The sequence below is a fragment of the Candida tropicalis genome (genome assembly GCF_000006335.3).
Source record: "Candida tropicalis MYA-3404 genomic scaffold supercont3.4, whole genome shotgun sequence".
Taxonomy (NCBI): domain Eukaryota; kingdom Fungi; phylum Ascomycota; class Pichiomycetes; order Serinales; family Debaryomycetaceae; genus Candida; species Candida tropicalis.
In genome coordinates, this window is record NW_003020056.1 from 737849 (window position 1) to 758584 (window position 20736).

At 33.2% G+C, this 20736-nt stretch overlaps 11 protein-coding genes across 11 annotated transcripts; 6 read left to right on the plus strand and 5 right to left on the minus strand. All coding sequences in view use genetic code 12, as the record gives it.

Moving 5' to 3' along the window:
- Positions 1–1232: 1232 nt before the first annotated feature.
- Positions 1233–1973, plus strand: CTRG_03334 (uncharacterized protein; the record flags this gene model as incomplete). Its single annotated transcript, XM_002548991.1, has 1 exon — positions 1233–1973. One exon carries the CDS (start codon positions 1233–1235, stop codon positions 1971–1973), a length of 741 nt encoding a protein of 246 aa, XP_002549037.1.
- Positions 1974–2188: 215 nt separating this feature from the next.
- CTRG_03335 (uncharacterized protein) lies at positions 2189–3667 on the minus strand (the record flags this gene model as incomplete). Its single annotated transcript, XM_002548992.1, has 1 exon — positions 2189–3667. The coding sequence occupies one exon, from the start codon at positions 3665–3667 to the stop codon at positions 2189–2191; it is 1479 nt and encodes a 492-aa protein (XP_002549038.1).
- A 2144-nt stretch (positions 3668–5811) lies between these two features.
- PHO8 (Pho8p) lies at positions 5812–7323 on the plus strand (the record flags this gene model as incomplete). The annotated part of the gene is made up of 1 exon (XM_002548993.1): positions 5812–7323. One exon carries the CDS (start codon positions 5812–5814, stop codon positions 7321–7323), a length of 1512 nt encoding a protein of 503 aa, XP_002549039.1.
- A 459-nt stretch (positions 7324–7782) lies between these two features.
- On the plus strand, positions 7783–10254 carry CTRG_03337 (uncharacterized protein; the record flags this gene model as incomplete). Its single annotated transcript, XM_002548994.1, has 1 exon — positions 7783–10254. The coding sequence occupies one exon, from the start codon at positions 7783–7785 to the stop codon at positions 10252–10254; it is 2472 nt and encodes an 823-aa protein (XP_002549040.1).
- An 839-nt stretch (positions 10255–11093) lies between these two features.
- Positions 11094–12215, plus strand: CTRG_03338 (threonine aldolase family protein; the record flags this gene model as incomplete). Its single annotated transcript, XM_002548995.1, has 1 exon — positions 11094–12215. The coding sequence occupies one exon, from the start codon at positions 11094–11096 to the stop codon at positions 12213–12215; it is 1122 nt and encodes a 373-aa protein (XP_002549041.1).
- Positions 12216–12502: 287 nt separating this feature from the next.
- Positions 12503–13465, minus strand: CTRG_03339 (SEC14 family lipid-binding protein; the record flags this gene model as incomplete). Its single annotated transcript, XM_002548996.1, has 1 exon — positions 12503–13465. The coding sequence occupies one exon, from the start codon at positions 13463–13465 to the stop codon at positions 12503–12505; it is 963 nt and encodes a 320-aa protein (XP_002549042.1).
- Positions 13466–14150: 685 nt separating this feature from the next.
- Positions 14151–15953, plus strand: CTRG_03340 (uncharacterized protein; the record flags this gene model as incomplete). The annotated part of the gene is made up of 1 exon (XM_002548997.1): positions 14151–15953. One exon carries the CDS (start codon positions 14151–14153, stop codon positions 15951–15953), a length of 1803 nt encoding a protein of 600 aa, XP_002549043.1.
- Positions 15954–16312: 359 nt separating this feature from the next.
- CTRG_03341 (uncharacterized protein) lies at positions 16313–16951 on the minus strand (the record flags this gene model as incomplete). Its single annotated transcript, XM_002548998.1, has 1 exon — positions 16313–16951. One exon carries the CDS (start codon positions 16949–16951, stop codon positions 16313–16315), a length of 639 nt encoding a protein of 212 aa, XP_002549044.1.
- A 448-nt stretch (positions 16952–17399) lies between these two features.
- CTRG_03342 (uncharacterized protein) lies at positions 17400–17816 on the plus strand (the record flags this gene model as incomplete). The annotated part of the gene is made up of 1 exon (XM_002548999.1): positions 17400–17816. The coding sequence occupies one exon, from the start codon at positions 17400–17402 to the stop codon at positions 17814–17816; it is 417 nt and encodes a 138-aa protein (XP_002549045.1).
- An 887-nt stretch (positions 17817–18703) lies between these two features.
- MIR1 (Mir1p) lies at positions 18704–19618 on the minus strand (the record flags this gene model as incomplete). The annotated part of the gene is made up of 1 exon (XM_002549000.1): positions 18704–19618. The coding sequence occupies one exon, from the start codon at positions 19616–19618 to the stop codon at positions 18704–18706; it is 915 nt and encodes a 304-aa protein (XP_002549046.1).
- A 36-nt stretch (positions 19619–19654) lies between these two features.
- Positions 19655–20158, minus strand: CTRG_03344 (uncharacterized protein; the record flags this gene model as incomplete). Its single annotated transcript, XM_002549001.1, has 1 exon — positions 19655–20158. One exon carries the CDS (start codon positions 20156–20158, stop codon positions 19655–19657), a length of 504 nt encoding a protein of 167 aa, XP_002549047.1.
- Positions 20159–20736: the final 578 nt, after the last annotated feature.

The window sequence follows — 20736 nt, forward strand, 5'->3', positions numbered from 1 at the left end:
TACTTTTGTTAGTCCCACAGAGACTAGTTTAGAGAGTTCTACATGATTTCTCAAGCTCTTCTCCTATATTTACATCATCTTCTGAAACTTCTACTACTTCAAGCAGCACAGAAACGTCTTCTACAGATACTACCAGTTCTACAGATTCCACCAGTTCTACTGACACAACTAGTTCCAGTGATACAACCAGTTCAACAGATAATTTTTCATCTTCAACAGAAACATCCTCCAGTTCTAGTTCTAGTTCCAGCTCCAGCTCCAGCTCTAGTTCCAGCTCAAGCACAAGCCCAAGTTCAAGCTCTAGCTCCAGCTCTAGTACCGAAACTTCATCGTCCTTTACATTTTCATCTTCAAGTGAAACTACAACTACTCCTTCATCTAGTGAGATAGAATCTTCATCTACAGAAACCACATCATCTCTGTCAAGTACAGAATCATCATCCTCAGCAACATCTAGTTCTTTCTCCTCCTCATCTTCCTCCTCCTCCTCCTCCTCCTCATCATCATCATCTTCATCCTCCTCCTCATCATCAGAAACCTCATCCACAGAAAGTTCTACTGCCTTGTCGGAAATCACATCCAGCGAAAATCCATCTTCATCATCATCATCTTCTTCATCCAGTGAAAGTTCCAACCCATCATCAAGTTCTTCCTCGGAATCTTCATCAGAATCCTCAACTATCACTTCTTCATCAGAAGAATCATCATCTACTGAAGAATCCTCATCTTCCTCCTTCGCATCATCATCTTCAGAAGAACCTTCAAGTATTTCATCTGAAACTTCAGAAACTAGTGAATCATCCAGTTCTGAAGAATCATCATCCACCGAATCATCTTCATCTTCAATTACAAGTTCATCATCATCTATCAATACTCATTCTACCATTTCCTCATTCACTTCATCAGTTACTTCTGTTATAAGACACCCAGATACTACCATCACTACAGTTATTGCTATTCCAACCTCAGCTGAAGTTGCAGTTGACACTGGTGGTCAAAGCACAGCTGAACGTAATTCCAAATTAATTGGAGGTTTAGTTGGGTCCATTGGTGGTACTATTGTTATTGGTGCATTAGTTGTTCTTTTCTTATTTTTGAAAAAGAGAAGAAGAAATAATTTAACTAATCAACAACCTGATTTTAACGGTGCAATTGTTGGTGGTAGAGGAGATGATGAAGATACTACATTGGAAGAAGATAAAAATATTTATCATGATAATGCAGGTGCTGAAATGACTCAAAAATCTAAATTTGGTTGGTTTTCTTCAATGTTTAATCATGGTGGAAATTCACCAAATGGTGGAGGAGGTGGTGGAGGTGCCGCCCGTCGTTCAAATTCACATTTATTAGCTAGTGGAGGTGCCGCTGCTGCTGGTGTTGGAGCAGGTACATTTAGTAGATTGGATAGATCAGCCGATGATCTAGAACGACAAGCTGGTAATGGTACTAATACTCCTGGAGGATACGGAAGTATGTCGAATAATTTGAATAATAATGGAAGAAATTACGAAGATTCAGAAGATGATTTTGTTTATCGTGGTGTTACAAATTCCAATAATCTTGATTCAATTTTCAGAAGTTCAGGAAGAAATACATCTTCAAATGCTAGAAATTCTACACTTTATAAATCAACTAGATCAAATTCACTCAGTGGAACAAATTCACAACCTACTCAATCGATTGATGGATCTGAAAATATGCATACAAGAATGAATTCATATGGTCATCCATTAGCACATCCAGATGATTTTAATTTCAATGAAGAATCTAAACCAATTACTAGAGGTGGAGATATTTCAAGCTCAGAATATAATGATGATGATATGGATGATGAAAGTGATGGTGAATTCCATCCTTCCGATTATGATTCATTTATAATGCCTGGTGATGAAAGAACAGGTAATATATTTGGCGATGGAAATGATGTTTATGGCTCAAATAATTCGTTGTCAAGATTCCGTGAAGATGTATAATAAATTCTTCTATTCTTTTTATATATAGGTTCAAATCGTTGTTTTTTTCTTTTTCTTACTTTCTTGATCTTTTTCTTTTTTATATTTATATTTTTGGTTTGCATTTAGTTTAATTTTTTTTTTTATTATTATTCATTTAATTAATAAGTTTTAATAGCATTTTTATAAATATATTAGATGTTTGTGTGTTAATTCTAATGTTGATATAGACTTGTCTAAGAACGAATTGAAATTGCAACTAATGCCAAATTGAATAAACCTAAAATAAAGAATGGACTTAAAATCCAATAATCACTTAAAAACCCACCCAAAGTACTAATAATCATAATACCAATACCACCACAGAAACTATAAAATCCACTTAAAGAACCCATAATGTTATGAGCATTTGGAATACCACTCAATACACTCATACTACTAATAATTAACCCAATTTGTGAAAGTCCAATGATACTAACATTAATGAAACAAATGGCGGTTTTCGGATTGTACTGTTTAAAACTTGAGTTTATTAAACTTAATCCTAAATTACCAATTAATCCAACTACACCAGATAATGCTAATGTTTTAGTCTTTCCAAATTTTGGAGAATCAACCAAATATCCCCAAATCGGTGCAGATACCAAAGCAACAGTTTGTGCAACACCTGTTAATATAGCTGAAAATACATAACCTTCATGACATGAAATCTTACCTGCCCAATTTCCATTTCCTGTTTTACATTCTCCAATGTTATAATACCATTCATAAACCATTAATGGGATAAACATGGCTGTTGCAACAGTTGTGGATCTAGCAACAAATGCTCCCATATATGCCAATTGAGCTTGCTTGTCAGTTTTGGAAAATTCAAAACCTTCTTTAAGTAATTCCATATATGATTGTTTACTAGATGATACTTCATCAATTTCTAAATCTCCTTTAGTTGGATATAAAAATATAAACAATATACCAAATGAAATCAAAGCAAATGCAACAAGAATCAAATATGAATATTTCAAACCATCTTTCATTTCCCAATCATCGTGATTATCAACAAATTTAACTGGTAATGTAACAAATAAAGAAACTGAAAAAATTGCTCCCAATCCAGTACATACCCCCATTATCCCAGCATATTTCCCGTTTTTCTTATCCACAACTAAAACTTGTTCTTCATTATCTTCATCATTTTCATCAACAAGGGGTAAATAATTCAAAGGTTTTGGTTTCCAAAATAAAAATTTCCTAAATTCAAAATCGGATATTGTTAATTCATTAAGTACAACAGTAACCATACTCATACAACCAGTTACACCAATCGCAAATAATATTCTAAATATAAACATTTCTGGTACTAGGTTTTTACAAAATAAAGCATATCCTAATAATGACAATGCAATTATTAAAAAACTTGAACTTTGAATAATTTTTGATCCACTATAATTCCAAATATTTAAATTATCATTTAATGCCCCTAATAAAGGAGCAACAATCATTGCTGTTAATTCATCAAAAAATCCCAATAATCCAACAATATGTCCAATTTTTTTATCTTTTGAAGTACCAGGTTTAGGTTCAATTCCAATAACTTCTTTAATATAAAAAGGTTGAGTTGCCGTAAGAAATACAATTATTGCAATACATGCAAACCCAGCATAATTAAATGCTAGATAATTTATAGCTGAATAGTTGATATATTTCTTGTAATTCATATTTCGTGATATCTAATCAAAAAGAAAGAAAGATGAATAAGTAACACGTAGTTTGACGGGTTTTTTGCTTTTTCTCTTTTGGTTGATCCTTTGAATTGATTTTCAGTCAATGCCGATCATGGAGTTTATAATTTCCATACACGCGCGCAGATCTCGGAGATAACTAAAATGCAAAACATAACAGGGGGACCTGTTAAACATTGATTCATGTCAATGTAAGAATTAATATCTACAATCTGTATGTTGGTTCTATGATTACTATATTACATCTAAACTAGTAATATATACACCTTGAGTTCATGCATCACATTGCTTTTGCGATTTTGTAATAACTTTATCTTACATAAATCTGAGACAGTTAAAAAGGACCACATACACCAGTTACCTCACTTTATAAGCACTGTCATGTATAGTACAATCATTCAATTGTTAACGTACAGTTATAACCAAAATGAAATAACATGTTATCATTCATGCTGCTATCATCTGTGGTCATTAGCAAGAGGACATTTTCACATGATGGCGAAGTAATCCCTAGCATGTATATGTACAGTCGAGGAGTTGTCTGACTTTAATTCATACTCTTTGAAAAAATTTAAACCAATAATTGAGTATTTGGGAGTATAAATACTGAATTAAATTCACTTAAATGAATTTCAAAATAATTCTAATTAACGCGATGATATCATGGAATGGAATAGGTACTGAGGCTCATAGGTTATAGTTTATACTTAATTGTGTATGAGTTGACTTGATTCCAGTAACATTTACCAAGAATTCTAGCATCTGTTTTTTTTATATTTCTTTAATACATAATGTTTATTTATTTAAAAATTTAATACCTGTAGACAGGAATTCCATGAGCCTATGATAAAATGGTTAGTCCCAGTCGTGTTGAATATTCCATTAACTGGTGCAAGACAAGGATCTCCATTGGTGAGGCACACGACAAAATGTTGACATAGTTAGATTAATATTACCGCCTTTCATCGAATAAACATTCTGACTAATTAGACTTTGAATGAATCGAAAACGTGCTTCAGTAATACAATTCCGTCTTCTATTAATGATATGACAATAGAAGTCTTTTTCTTAGTTGAGTTCAAAAAGTTACTAAACGATACAAAAGAAAGACAAAAATATTGCTGCTTTTCATTAAACTACCAACTAATTCTTTAGTGGAAATTTCATTTCAATGATGAATGTAATTGCTTATTAATCGTCAAGTGATTTATATCCGTCGATCATTATTCCGATGGTATGGTTATTAATTACATCCGAGGGGGAGGGGCACATGTATGCGTCTTATTAGAAATATAGGGGTAATAATAATAATAATAATTGATTGGGCCAAGAAATATCAACTAGTATAAACATGGCCCATGTGTTTTAATTTATATTCAGTTTATTCTTCAAACAGGTCGAAATGCATGTAACAATCATATCGGAAATGACAAAAACTTTGGAAAACAAAGTTTAACCAGATCAAGGCAAAAAGACGCAATTCTAAAGGAGAAGGTTAGTAGATTTCAAGCGGATAAATTAATTCACTATTTCCTATTGTTTCTCTCTCTCTCTCTCTCTCTCTCTCTCTCTCTCTCTCTCTCTCAAACTACTTAACTACTCAATTGTGCTGAAACCACTCGTGTGAGTCTCTAGTTCTATGCATTGTTCTTTTGATCATGAATGAGTTGGTGATATTATAAACTACACAACACAGTGAATCTCCCACACCCGATCTTATGGGACCAGGCCATCTTGACAAATCTTTCAAATGATAACCTCTGCTGTTTATTGTCAATGAAATGGTGATAATTTTCTTGACTTTTAAATTAGAAAGGAATTTACTTTCATTTTTTCTTGGGTTGCATTTCACCATTGTTTGCATCTGGGGGAGAAGGCCCATGTGGTGTGAAATTTCTTTCGCAACCACTGCCACCACTGGCACAACCATGAACCACCACTACCATGAACCACAATTAATTAATTAATTCATATTTTACTCTTTTTCTCTGAACTACAATGCATCTCTTTGAATTATAAATAGTCAATTGTTTCTTTTCTTTTTATTCCGAATACTTTTTGATCTTGATATTTTTATACTTCCCCAGATTCACAATCAAAATTATTAAAACTCCTGCACAATGGCTTTCATTTTCCCAAGATTAATCAATATTTCAACTTTAGCATTAGCTGTATACTTGTATTTATTTACCAATGTTGAAGCTATTCCAGTTGATAACTCCCAACCAAAAAAGAAAAACATTATTTTCTTAGTTGGTGATGGTTTTGGACCAAGTGGTGTTAATTTAGCCAGAAATTATAGACAAGTAGAACAAGGTTTATCAAGAAGAGATTTATTGAATTTAGATGGTCATTTAATTGGTACCCAAAGACATTCATCAAATTCTTCTTATATTACTGATTCAGCTGCTGCTGGTACTGCTTTAGCTACTGGTAAAAAAACTGTCAATGGTTACATTTCCGTTGATCCTGAACAAAACCCAGTTGGTGCCATTGGTGAAGCTTTGAAATTACAAGGTTATGCTGTTGGCTTAGTTGTTACTACTTCTGTTGGTGATGCTACTCCATCTGTTTGGGCTGCCCATGCAAGAACTAGAAGAGATCAAGATTTAATTGTTGAACAATTGGTTGGTGAAATTCACCCATTGGGTCACATCCCAGATTTAATCTTGGGTGGTGGTAGAGACTGGTTCATTGGTGTTAATGATGGTGGTAAAAGACCAGATAACAGATCTTTAATTGAAGAAGTTCAAAATAACGGTACTTGGACTTATGTTGGTGACAGAGAAGGTTTTGATAGTTATGATGAAGGTAGAAATGCTACTTTACCATTCTTGGGTTTATTTGCTGAAGATAATTTCCCATATAGAATTGACCGTGATGATGCTGAATATCCAAGTTTGGTTGAACAAACCCAATTTGCTTTGAATGCATTATCCAACTATACAAAGGATTCTGACCAAGGTTTCTTCTTGATGGTTGAAAGTTCTAGAATCGATCATGCCGGTCATGAAAATTGTGTTCAATCCCATGCTTTGGAAGCTCTTGAATATGATGAAGTTTTTGGTTTGGTTAAGAATTTTACTAGAGAAACCGATGTTGACACTGTTGTTATTGCTACTGCTGATCACGAAACTGGTGGTTTGGTTCTTAACCTTCAAGGTCCAAGAGATTTCGATCCTGTTTTCAACGCTACCCACTCTGGTGAATACTTAGCTAATGAAATTGCCAACTATGAAGGTGATGATTTGCTTGGTTTTATTAGAACTACTGTTATTGAAGAAGGATTAGGTTTGACCAACTATACTGAAGAGGAAGTTCAAAGATTAGCTGATTATGTTGATAACAGTTCTGAAGGTATTCTTTACACTACTGCTCTTGGTGTTGCTATTGCTAATTTGACTTCATCTAGAGCCAGAGTTCACTGGGGTTCTTTACAACATACATCTGTTGATGTTGATTTGTATGGATTCTCCAATGCTGATTATTTGACTCAAAAACTTTTGAATGTCAGAACTGGTTTGGCAGGTGTTCACGAAAACACCGACTTTAGTGTCTTTATCAAATCCATCACTGATATTGATTTAGATGAAGTCACTGAATTGATTGCTGATGTTCCAACCAGATACTAAATGAAGATTCTTTAAAGGAGGTTTTCATTGTATTCTCAGCTCATACCATATTTCATTATAGTACTTTTCTTTTTCTTATTCTTCTTCGTTATTTGTCTTTTCTTAAAAATATATATACATGAGTTTTAAATACATTATAAATCATAGTAGGATTCTCTATCATCTGGTGATATCTTGTTGTGCTGGGTTATATCCTCCCCAACAATCATCGAATCGTTAAATGAAATCGGATCACAAAATATCAAACAAGATCGGTGAAATTTTCAGCCACCACACACGACCACCAATTTTTCTTTTTATGTTAGAGAAAATTTTTTCTTTAACAAAAATTTTAATCCACGGAAGAAAAAAAAAAAAAAAAAATAAAATAAAATTCCACTGTTAGCAATATTTATACAAATAAAGTAGTACGACCATTAAATTCAAGCAAAGACTTGTATTGATTCTTATACCAAAAACATGATAGAGGTGTTATTAACTGTGATACCTTCTATTTGTTGGCTATTATACAGGTTCTACCTGATTTTGAAAACTCCCGTGGAGAAATTAATAGAAGATTTAAACATTGAGATTCCTCATACTCCAATCTTGTGCATAGATTCCATTTCAGAGACATCTATTATTATACATTGGGATATTGAAGTTAAATATGATGAAAATTTGTATTATGTCATTGTCATAAATGAACAAGAAGCAGCAACTTTGACTTCTACTTCATGTAAATTAAACAACTTGTCTCCTCATCAACTTTATCGACTTGAGATTATAGCCATTAATTCAATTACTAATTTCAAATCACAATCCAAACCAGTGTATGTTCAAACATGTGATCCTAACAACCTTGATGAAAAAGTCAATATTGATACTTTAGAATCTAGTGTCAAAGAATCTATTGATACTACCCAGATTTCCGATGACTATACATTGGAATCAATCACTATAGATCAAATCAAAACCATTAAAGATGCATCATTATTGAATGCATATGTGATGAAATTTCAAAATGAATTAACTAAAATTAATTTGGAATACAAACAATACCAATCAAGTGTTACTCCAGAACTTGAAAACTTACAAAGAGAATTGTGTCTGTATAAGCATGAATTGGATGAAGAAACCGATAATAAACTGAAAAAGGATAATGACGTAAGGACATTGGAAAAATGTAAAGATAAATTAACATTTAAAAAATCAAAATTAATTACTCAATTAAATACATTAAAAAACTCATTAGCATTATTCAATACAAAAGCCCAGGAACGGGAAACTCAAATCAAGAAATTACGTGATAGAAATGCCCAAGCATTGGCCAGTGAAGAACAAGACAAATCTAAATTTAAAAAAGAAATTGTTACAATTAGACAACAAATTGATCAGTATAAAGCAGACATGGAAAAAATTGAAGAAAACTTGAAGAATTTAGTAATTGAAAGAAAAGAATTGATTTCCATTTTGAATCAATTGAAACCATTAGTTGAAATTTTCAATCAATCCGGAAACTCCAACACCCCACCGGATTCTATTGCCCAACAACAGACATTACAGCAACAAAATAGCGGAGGTAACAATAACAGTGCAAACAATGCATCCATTTTTAACAAGGATGGTTCCTTGACCAAACAAGCCTTTGATGCAATTGTAAAAATATTGCAACTCATTCCAGCATGGCAAGACGAAATCATGCATGAAATTAATCAATACCAAGAATTTGAACAGCAATGGAAAGAGGCATTTAGGTCAGAAATCAAGAAATTTGTATCCATCCATCAAGCTTTGGAACTTGCCAGAATGAATTTGGATAAGAATTATCAACCAGTTAAAATGACTGAATATCAAGCTTCTATTGAATTTGGTGGATTTAGTAACGCATTACCAAAACCTAAATTCAACGGTAAGAGAAATTTATCCCCAGTCGAAGATCATAATAGACAAACAAGTAGTTTCTACAATCATTACAGCAATGTTTATTCCAAAGAAGAATCAGATAGTGATGGATTAGGTTCACCTCTTGGACAACAACAGGTCATTACACAACATTTACAGCAACAACTGCCAGAGAATATTCCACCTCAATTGTTGGGCAATGATTATTTAGTAGGCAATAGCAGTAATACCTATCTTCCAGACCAACAGCAGCAACCACAATTGCAGCCATATATTAGTTTAGAGCAGATTAACGCTGTTCGTAATTTCGATCTCAATGGTGGTGCCACTGCCAATTCCAACCCATTGATTACTGTTGATAATGGACTTACTGGTAACTCCCAATTTCAAGGATTCCCATACGACGATACTATTTATTCTACTAGTATTAATTCCCCATTACCGATTCACAACACCACCATTGGCACTGGCACTACAAATGGTGCTTCTGTAACAAGTAATAATCCTACCGATGCTTCCGGTGCCAATGCCAATGACAATGCCAACTTGATACCAAATTATGGTGATTATAATTCCTTGTTGTACAGGTATAGTTCTCCATCATTATCGCAAAGCAACTTGAATGACGGGGTTTGGGGTACTACAAATTTGAGTTCAAATGATTTACTTAATCCATCAACGCAACAAAGTGGATTTTTGATGACTCCTTCACAGTCAGCAAACATATGGTTGGATGATAAGACTCAAAACTCATTACTTAATCCAAATTCTCATGTTCGAAATGTTTCCAACAATTCCCAAATTTGGAGAAATGATATTGCTGCCAATTCAACTGCCAACAACAATTCCTCACACGGCTTCAACTTTGGTGGTGCTGGGGCTGTTCCTAATAGTTCCGATTTCGAACCATTCGGTATTAGCATCAGTAACAATGGTAATTATGGATTTAATCAAACCAATTTGCCGCCAACTAAATATGTAAATGAAGAAGAGAAAAATTCAGCAATTGATGGAAATGTAACTGAAAATGGGGAAGCACAATGGTAAGAGAGGAGGAAGAAGAAGAAGAAATGGGTCATTAGATGGGGAGGTATTATTTGTAGTAGTTTTTGTTTTATAGATTGTATAGTTCCTTCAACATAGAGGAGAAGAAGCAGAATTAAACATTGTCATCAATACAGATATTGCTGCAAATTTCTTAACAAAAAGAAACTTTTGTAAAATAAAGATCTTTGAAATGCATGATACACTTCTTTGATAGAAATTTCTCCACTCAATCCCGTGACTTAGAAGTCCCGTGAACGTCCGAGTTTTTTGTTTGAAACAACAACCACTTTAGTTACACAAATCACAATACTGTGGTGTCCTTGCGGCATTCTTTTTAGAAGACGTTGGGGGGGGGGGCGTTTTTAGGATTTTGAATTTTTTTTTAGTAAGGGCAAAGTCCGGTGGTGCTGTACGATGAGTGCGGTGGTTTTGTAGGGCGATCTGAAAGGGTGTGCACTGCACAAAAGTTGTGGTGGAAGGAAAAAGAAATTTCTGGCGACAGTTTCCTTAAAAAAGAAAAAATAAAAAGCAACGTCAGCACAAACTCGCGCGGAAAAACTTTGTGTTTCGGGTTAACATTGAGAAATTTTATACCGATGAGGAGGAAGTGGGAGGAGCAGGAGGAGATGTTTCTCAATTACAGAATTATAGTAAAGAAGGGAACATGCAAAGTTAGTTGTGTCATCTGACTATTGTATGAGTAATAATTTTCTTTTTCCTTTTTTTATAAGTATCAACAACAGGACAAGTGTAGTTAATATTTTTTTATTTATTTTCTTTTACTATTTTCCTTATTATCTTCCTTTATCTTTATTCATTTTCGTTTATTCCTTTTTACTATGACATTGGATGAAGAAGAAGTTTTCAGCACTTTTAATGAGTTCAGAAGTGATACCTTTACTGTTCCAACCAGGGCCATGATTGAAGATGGTTTCCTTAATGCTACATATGGGGATTCAGTATATCTTGAAGATGAAGCTACTTTGAAATTAGAAAGTAAAATGTGTGAACTTACCGGTAAACCAGCAGCTTTGTTCTGTGTTAGTGGAACCATGTCTAACCAAATTGGTGTTAGAACTAACCTTGTCCAACCCCCATACAGTGTATTGTGTGATTATCGTTCTCATATCTATTTGCATGAAGCGGCTGGGTTGGCTACTTTGAGTCAAGCCATGGTTCATCCAGTCAAACCAGCTAACGGAGACTATTTAACTCTTGAAGATATCTTGGATAACATCACTTATGACGATGGGGATATTCATGCTGCACCAACAAAATTAATCTCATTGGAAAACACTTTACATGGGATCATAATGCCAATTGAAGAAATTGAACGAATTAGCAAGTTTTGTCGTGAACATGAAATCAGATTACATTTAGATGGGGCTAGATTAATCAATGCATCAGTTGAAACTGGTATTTCACTCAAAGAATATTGTCAATATTTCGATAGTGTTTCTATTTGTTTATCCAAATCACTTGCTGCACCAATTGGATCCATCCTTGTTGGTGATCAAAAATTCATTACCAAAGCCACTCATTTCAAGAAACAACAAGGGGGTGGTATAAGGCAAGCTGGGCTCATGACAACCATGGCTATCCATGCCTTGGATTATAATACGCAAAAAATCAAGAAATCCCATGATATGGCTAAAGATGTTGGTAGATTCTGTAAAGAACATGGAATTATTCTTGAATCTCCAGTTGATACAAATTTTGTATTTATTGACTTGAAAGCTAATCGTATGGATCCAAAATTGTTTGTTGATTTGGGAAGAACTAAATATAATGTTAAGCTAATGGGAGGAAGAATTGCATTCCATTTCCAAGTAAGCCGGCAAGCTGTGGAAAACCTCAAGTCTTGTATTTTGGAATGTTTTGAATATGCTCAAGAACATCCACACAAGTATGATGGTAAAAACAACAAGAAGATGTATGATTTCGAGGCAATGAAAAAGTAACGTATATAGGTGATGATATCTTTTAGTTCTGATTGTAGTAATATTTCAAAGATATAATGTTTTTTGTGGGGGAGTTTATTTTGATTATTATTTTGAACTACTTCAATGCATATTTTATGTTTTATAGATGATCTTGTAGTTGTGGTGGTAGTATAATTTCGTCCTGTGTTAATACTGTTCTAGCCGTCTGGTTATATCCACAGTGATACAACTACGATAATTCTTTCACAACACTAGATTCTATTAATATCAAATTAGGTTTATTATTCGTCAAAACTACATTCAACTTACTCTACTTCGTTGTTGATATTGTTGATCTCTTCGTCACCAACTTTCTTCAAAATAACTTCACCATATTCACTCAACTTGATCTGAGTTTCAATATCAAGTTTAAATAAAGTCTGATCGACTTCACCACCATAACTCTTTGGTAATTCACTCTTACTGAAAAACTCCAGTAAATCGCCATGATTCAAAACTTGGAACTTGTTCAAAGTTTCTTGACTAATAACACCAATGGTTTTGAAAAATGTAAATACCCAACCCATAAGCAATGGAACATTGATGAAGAATTTTGTACTCAACAATTCAGGATAATTATCACCAAAAATAGTAATGATTTCTTTGGTAGCTTTCTTCATTCCTGGATCAATTCTAAGAATAGAAACATTGTTATAATCATGAACTTGAGCAATTCTATTATTATCCTTATTTGTGAAATCAATAAGTTGTAAAGATTTTTCCATTAATCCAATTCTCCATCTTAAAAATTGACTTCCTGGCAATTCAACATTTTTATTATTAGCACCGAATTTTTCAAAAATTTTCTTTGGATTTTTCAAATTACCATAAAGATTCCAAGTAGTTACATGTAATTTAGATTTCAGGAAATCAGTGACAACACCTAATTCATTTAATTCATCATCAAAAGTTTCATCAAATGCAGCACTTAATGGTTGAAATTCATTTCTCCAATTTAATGTTTGAATTATTCTTTTAATTGCCAAATCTAAATCATATGCATCAGCAGCTAAGAATTTCAACAATATTTCATTACGAATTGCCTCATTAACATATTGTTTATCACTTGTGTTTATTCTATGACCAAAAATTTCATCATATTCTGGATTATCGACTTTGCTAAGAATATCAGGAATTGAACTGATTAATTTGGCAAGTTTTTCAGCTTCGTCATCTTTCAACTCTGTTGACTTAATAGTTGATTTGACTTCTTCAATGGATGTGGTCATTATCTATTGGGTTGTTGTAGAAGGAGAAAGTAAGTTGAATTATTAATTAAAAAAAAATTGTTTGATTAATTTCCTGACGGGTTTAAGAATTCTTTAACGAGGTGTTAACATAAAATCCACGGCGGAAAAGGTTTATGGTTTTTTTTTTTTTTGTGCCCTGTGCAATTTAAACGAGGCGTCAGAAAGATATCGCAGTTGTCGATCATGGTAGGTTTATCGAAAAGATCAGCAAAACAGTACATCTAATGATTAACGATGGTCTATTAACAGTTTTAGATTATCGTTAGGGTACTACAGACTGGACATATATATTGGTACATGAATGGGTCTTCTCTGGACTCTTGGTAAAGTTCCCTATATATTATTGTGCTTGGAATATTGATGAAGAAGACCATATTGAAACAAAACATATTCCATGCAACCAACCACATGAATCTTAACATTTTTGCAAATACAGAAGGAGTCACTTCCATCTTTGTCATTCCATTGATGGTTGTGAAGGGAATTGAAATGGATTGTCAAATTGTGGAAAAAAAAAACATTTTGTATCACGTGACACAAGAAATGATTATTTGCAGATCAATTCAAATTTCATGACTCCCCCGTTTTTTCTATTGTTAACTGTTGAATTGTTTATGATAAAGAAGTCATGTAATTAAAGAAAGTTAATTATATTATTGGCACTATGGATGGATTACCATCGTATGAAGAACCTATTCCTCCCAGTTACCCTATTGGAGAATGCAATGAATATGCCAAGTATGGACAATTTCGTAGTTATAATTATTCTACCCTTGATAAAGATGAAGAGATTAAAAAGAATCATTTTCAACAACCTCAATTCATTCCTAATATCACGGAGATTATAGCCCATTTGAATTTATTAAAAGCATTTGAGAAATTAAAACAGAATTTTACTGATGATAGTTTGATGAATGATATGGATCGAGATAAAAAGTGGAGATTATATTTAACTATTTCTGTTAAAAGATTTATTATTTTCATATCTGCTTTGAAATCACTGATGCCTATAATCCAAATAGATAAATTAACTGGTGTTGATCCAAGAGATCAGGAATTTACATCAATGACAAATGAATTAACCCCACCTTTAGATGTGATTATGGTATGGCATGCATTTATGTTGAATCCAATGTCATTTTATGATATTTTTGCAAGATTTGATATGTATTATTTTATCAATTATCCATTTCCATTACATATTATTAATTCATATATTGATGATCAAAGTTATGAGTTTAAAGTTCCTGAAGAGAAAAAGAAGAAGTATTTGGCATTTGTTGGGAAATATGCTAAAGATATAATAGATTATGAATTTGAACTTGATGTGGATTTGAGTCAACAATTTGTAACATTGTACTGTCCACGAACTAAAATGAAGATATCGAAACCTATAAAATTGACTGATTTCGTTGATGGGAATTTTTTAACCAAGAATACTGGATTTAAGTTTAATAATATTATTTATGATAATTATACACCATTGACTATAACCCATGATCAATTATTAAAAATTAAATTAGACTATGATGTTGAACAACCAAGACTTTTAGAAGGATCGTTGAAATATTGTTCAAAAGAATTGTCAGCACCAGGATTTACTGATATAGACCCTGTTAGTCTAAGCAGTAAGATATCAGAATCTGTTATTGAATCATCAAGACAAGTATTTCGAGAATTAAATGCGGGAACTCCAGAATTAGTCGAACCAACATTTGATGAAATTATTCAAAGAGTCGAGAAAGATTCTCCTACTCTTAAAAGAAAAGTCAAAGAATCTATTATATTTGGTAATTATAAACATTTTAATATGATTAGTTTAACAGTTCAAGGTGGTGTACAAATTGGTGAAGATTTAGTTGAATGTGTCATTCGTCAAGAAAAATTTAGGAACATTATAAATGAACTAAATTGGTTGAATTCACCTTTGTTGAAAGAAGGCTTATTGGAATCCTTGGATAGATATCACAGATTTTTTGCACTTATGACTAAACGAACAGATAAAATATTAGTACCCACATTGGATATAGACTTGGTATGGCATACACATCAGTTAATGTTATATGGATATATCAGGGATTGTAAATACAGCCCATGTCAAACGGTGATTGATCATAATGATAAAGTACAAGAGAAAACTCTAGATTATGGGTATGATTATACTTTGAAATTATATAAAGAAGAATATGGTGAAGATTATTCAATATGTTTCTGCAATTATTGTTACAGTAAACGGAATAAGAAGTTATCTCATGTTTTCAAATCACTGAAGAAAGAAAAGGATGCTGTTAGATCAAACCCATTGTTTGTTAAAGATAAAGAAGGTATTACACATCCAAGTGAACATAAGAGTGTATCATCATTTGTTGCTTGTGCTTCTCGAGGAACACTTAAAGTTTCTTCTACTAATGGGATAGCTTTCGGGCCGATAACTACCGGGGTTCATTTTAGAAAAGAGGAGCTGTAAACTGTGTAGAATTATAATGAATGATTTTAAATTCGTAATTTTAAGCTTAATGAAAACGCTTATGTAATAGTATCAAATGACAGGGGTTTTAATTTTCATGTCTAAATATTCCTTGCATAATATGCATTATACGACTTTTCATCTACAAAAACAATCTACTCTGATGAAGAGTGGAGATATCTCTTGTGTATTATCTGTTTCAAGATTTGCCAAACATAGTAAAAGGTCTTGTTTACTTACAACAGATGACAAACCAAATTAAATTGCAACGGGGTATAAAATCTCATATATTGATAATATAGAACGAAACAGAAGAAGGTTGAAAAAGAAGTTAAACGGATCACGAAGAATTATAATAATTAAAAGAATCTCTTAAAGAATGCAATCAAACCATTTGATTCTCTCTTAACTGGGAAACTTGCAGCTGGTGCAATATCTCTCTTGAAACTAAGATCAGCAAGGAAAGAAGCTAATAAACTAACTTCAGTACCTTGACCATATGGACAACTAAAATTTGAAGCACCATTGAAGTAAACATCCAAACCACTACCAGTTGTGTTCAAAGTTCTGTTAAGTGGAGCATCTGAACAAACAATAAATTTAGTAGAATTGGCGTAACTCAATAAACCATTTTGGAGATGGAATTCTTCAGCACTAGAAATTGATGAATTAGCTTCAACAACAACTAATTGACTAGTTTCATCATCAACAACAACAGTATAAGGAACTGATTTATTGGTACCGGTAGTTTCATTAGTGGCTGCAACATGCAAAACATAACCACCTTCAGCATCAATTCTACCAAGGAATGGGAAATCATTAGTACCGATTTTAAGGGCAGTACCATTGAAAGTTAATACATTGGCATTGGTAATAGTTCCATTGTGAAGGGCAAGTAAGGAGAAAATTGGAGAACTTGGGGTGAAAACAAATGGAGCTGCTTCAACTTGGAAGAAAAAGGTGACTAAAGTGAATAATAAAGTTGCGAAAGTGTTCATTGTGAGTGATGTTGAAACTTTTAAAAACTATTCGTTGATGATTGCAAAAAAAAAAAGAATTTCAAATTTAAGAAAAAAAAGTAACTTGACAGATCTAATGCCATTTATATAGACTCAAGATTATCAAGGGATGAGTGAGTCAAAAAGGTCATCGCAAAGTAGATTTATTGTAATAGGATATGTATGGGTTAGTATAGCATAGTTTATTTTTTTTCTTTTTTTTTTTTTTAATTTTTCTTCAGTATGTACTGTTTGCTACCCCGAAAGTTCAATTCCATTACTTCCGAAGGCGGCGGCAAATATTCTTAGTGCAACTTTCGGGTTCCAGAATTAATTAAAATGCATATTAAAGCAACCATATTTTTTGTTTCTTCACTTTTGCTTCTTATCCGTTGATTCCTCAATTTGGATATTTCATGTCTTAAATTGGCTCATTTGGGTATACCCGATGCGATCTGGAATGAACTGTTCCGATCTTGGAATATATATAATGGAAAAAAAAAAAATTAATCATTACGTAAATCCAACCCTTATTTACCGGAACTCAATTTGCTATAGATTCTTAGTGTTATTGTTGAATGAATTAGTATTACCAAAATCTTACAAATCATTAATGTTTCGATTTCACTTTATTCTTCTAGAACTAGCTTTTTCTTTCTATAATAGGTGTAGTCCCAGAAATTCCATTCCGAATTTATCGGCATCACCATCATCTGTTTTTCAATTAAAGTTCTTCTCAAAACATCTCCGACACACCGCCACGGCCGATACTCAAGAAATGATTGTAATCAGTTCACAAGAGAAACCCTCCCATCGATTGCTCTTGGTATCATGTAAACTATTCTATGCACGTGTATGTACGTAATTTCTGAGAAGAGCATCAATTCTAGTATATTAATGACGAACTAATTACTAAATTTACACCTGAAATAGCAATTGTAAAAATAATAAATAAAAAAACAATATATATTATACAATAATCGATGAATGTAGAACTTGTAAAGTTGATATTTTGAATCTCTCCCTCCCCCAAATACGTAATGGTTATAATTATTTTTTTAACAATTTCAATTAATTTAGTCAATATCCGAGCAATGCAGTTAATTTATCTCGAAGGACAAAGAGAAACTATTATGCTACCCCTATTCTTATAATTCTGTCGTTTATTAACCAATATACAATATGAATGATGTCTTTTTTTTTTCTATTTCTTTTTCCCCATGGTTTCTCCTTAGCAAATAAGAGGCTTGAAAAGATTTAGCCTTATTCTTGTTCATTAACTTGGAAAAATTTGGGTTAATATTAATGGCTATGTCAATTCAATAAGCTCAATCTTGGCATAACCATAGTCATTCTTAATATCTTTCAATCAAATACAGATACAGCCTTGTTTTGTCTAACATCTATATAACCAATAAATTGACACACAATATAGAATATATTCTCGAAAACGTTCGAGAAACCCATTGTCTACAATTCATTGGTGAGAGTTTATCGACTTTGTATGGGTGGATCAAATTCAAGAATTAAATTTGCTACCATACTTATTGGGAAGCACACGACCATCGGTTATAAAACAAGAAATACCGTTTCTCGAGATGTGCAATGAGAGAATGTGTGGCAGAGATGATGGAAGGGACCATAAAGAAGAAAAATTGTCGATACAAGACGATTTTAATAAATAAACATATGTATAAAATATATTTTTAAATAATTGAAGTAAAAGAATTATTAATATCTCTATAAACTTATTTACAAAGCAACAGCTGGTGGACAACCCAAAGCTTTCTTCAAAGAACCGTAGATGGTGAATTGTAAAGAAGTCAAGGTACCGACCATAACCAATCTGGTTGGTAAACCGGCGAAAGAACCCTTGAAACCTAATTGTTTAGCCAATTGGACCAATAAACCGACAGTGGATTGACCTGGAGCCTTCTTGGTCTTGTTAACCTTGGACAACAAAGTATCAGCTGGTTGGGAAACGATAGCAGCAGCACAACCGGCAATGATACCGGAACCTAAGTTAACAACAGTGTTAGCACCAGTGGACAATTCAGATCTTGGGGTTGGGATAGCAGCGTAGATGGCTTCGGAAGCTCTTTCGAAAACCAAGAATTTAGCAATGTTATATGGAATTTGTTTGAACAAGATTGGGGTGAAACCATTGTAGAAAGAACCGACACCTTCTTCTTTCAAGATTCTGGAGAAACCACCAATCAAACCGTTAGCAAAAGTTGGTTGGGAAACCAATCTGATTCTGGTAGCTTCCAATGGACACAAAGCAATATCAGCAAAGAATTCAGCCAAAGCAGATGAACCAATGTAGACAGAGTCCTTGTATTTCTTAGCAGTGTCGTAGCCCAAGTATTCGATAAATTGTTTTTTGAACAATTCGTAACCACCGAATTTGAAAGCACCTTGCATGGAGTAACCCAAGACAGTTGGTCCTAAACCGGTCAACAAAGCACCAGCACCTTCACTTTGGACAACTTGTTTGAAAGAACCAAACATACCTTTGTTGTAAACAGTTGGTTCTAATTGGATTCTGGTTTTGACAACATCAATTGGAGTCATGGCACCGTGGGTGACACCACAACCGATAGCACCAGCCAAGGCAAAAGAAGCGTAATCTTTAACAGTGTAGTTTGGGATCTTTGGTTCAGCCATTGTGAATAGTTATTTAAGAATAGTTAATTATAAGATCTATAAAAATATTAACCAACAAGAAGTAAGATCAAGAAGAAAAGAAAGTAACAAGAAGTGAAAGAAAATTTTTTTTTTCTGTTTCAAAGCAATTGAGAAGAAGCGAGTGAATAAAATAAAAAAAAAGAACGCAACGTTGATTGATTGATTAGAAAAAAAGGTTTCCTTTCTTGCTGGGCGTGTGTGCTCCCCTATCACCGCGTATGATTGGTACGCTGCGGGCGAAATCCTACACCCACGGAAGAATTTCTTTTGGTGCGTGAATAATCTGGTCCCGGGATTACACGCCCTTGCATTTTTTTTTTCTTCAAAGTAACCGGCGGGCATTTTCCTGCGATCTGATTGGCTGACAAATTTAAATTGCCGCAGAATACGTTTTTGGATAAGCAACGTTTTCCATTCACACACACACACACACACGCAAATAAATTTTGCAGGATCCGGGAATGTGGAAGAAATATAGAAATAATTCAATTTGCAGTCATTTTCTATTTCTCTCATCATGGTAGTAGCGACATGGATGACTTTGATGTGGCAAATTGATCATGAATTCCTAAAGTCTATTTATGATCAATAACGTTACTTCTTGCCACTATGTAGAATGTTTTCAAAAATGTTCGATTTAACATACGTTTGATATATAATTGATTGTCCTCCCCCCCCCCCCCAACGCAAGAAAAAAAAGAAAAGATCCATAAGTTTCCCCCAAATTAATCTTCGTTATCATCTCGGGGATAGATGATTGTAATAGTTAGAATTGCTGTAAATGAATGACTGTTTTCTCTATATGATCAGTGATGATTCTCCATACTTTAAATACACACGGCTGATGACTACTGTACTTTCCTTCGTAAACTACAATCAGCCATATACAGGGGAAAAATAGGAGAGAGTTAAAGTAAGCCTTTCATATCAAAGCATAAATATTCAAAACCTTTTTTTATCTTTAAAAAGAGAAAAATCATCAAGAGTCACATCAATGATAACGAATTGAAACTTAAGATTTCTTAGATATCGGCATTTGTCTAAAGTTAAGAATAAATTCGAACAAGTTGTAAATACATACTTTAACATGTTAAACT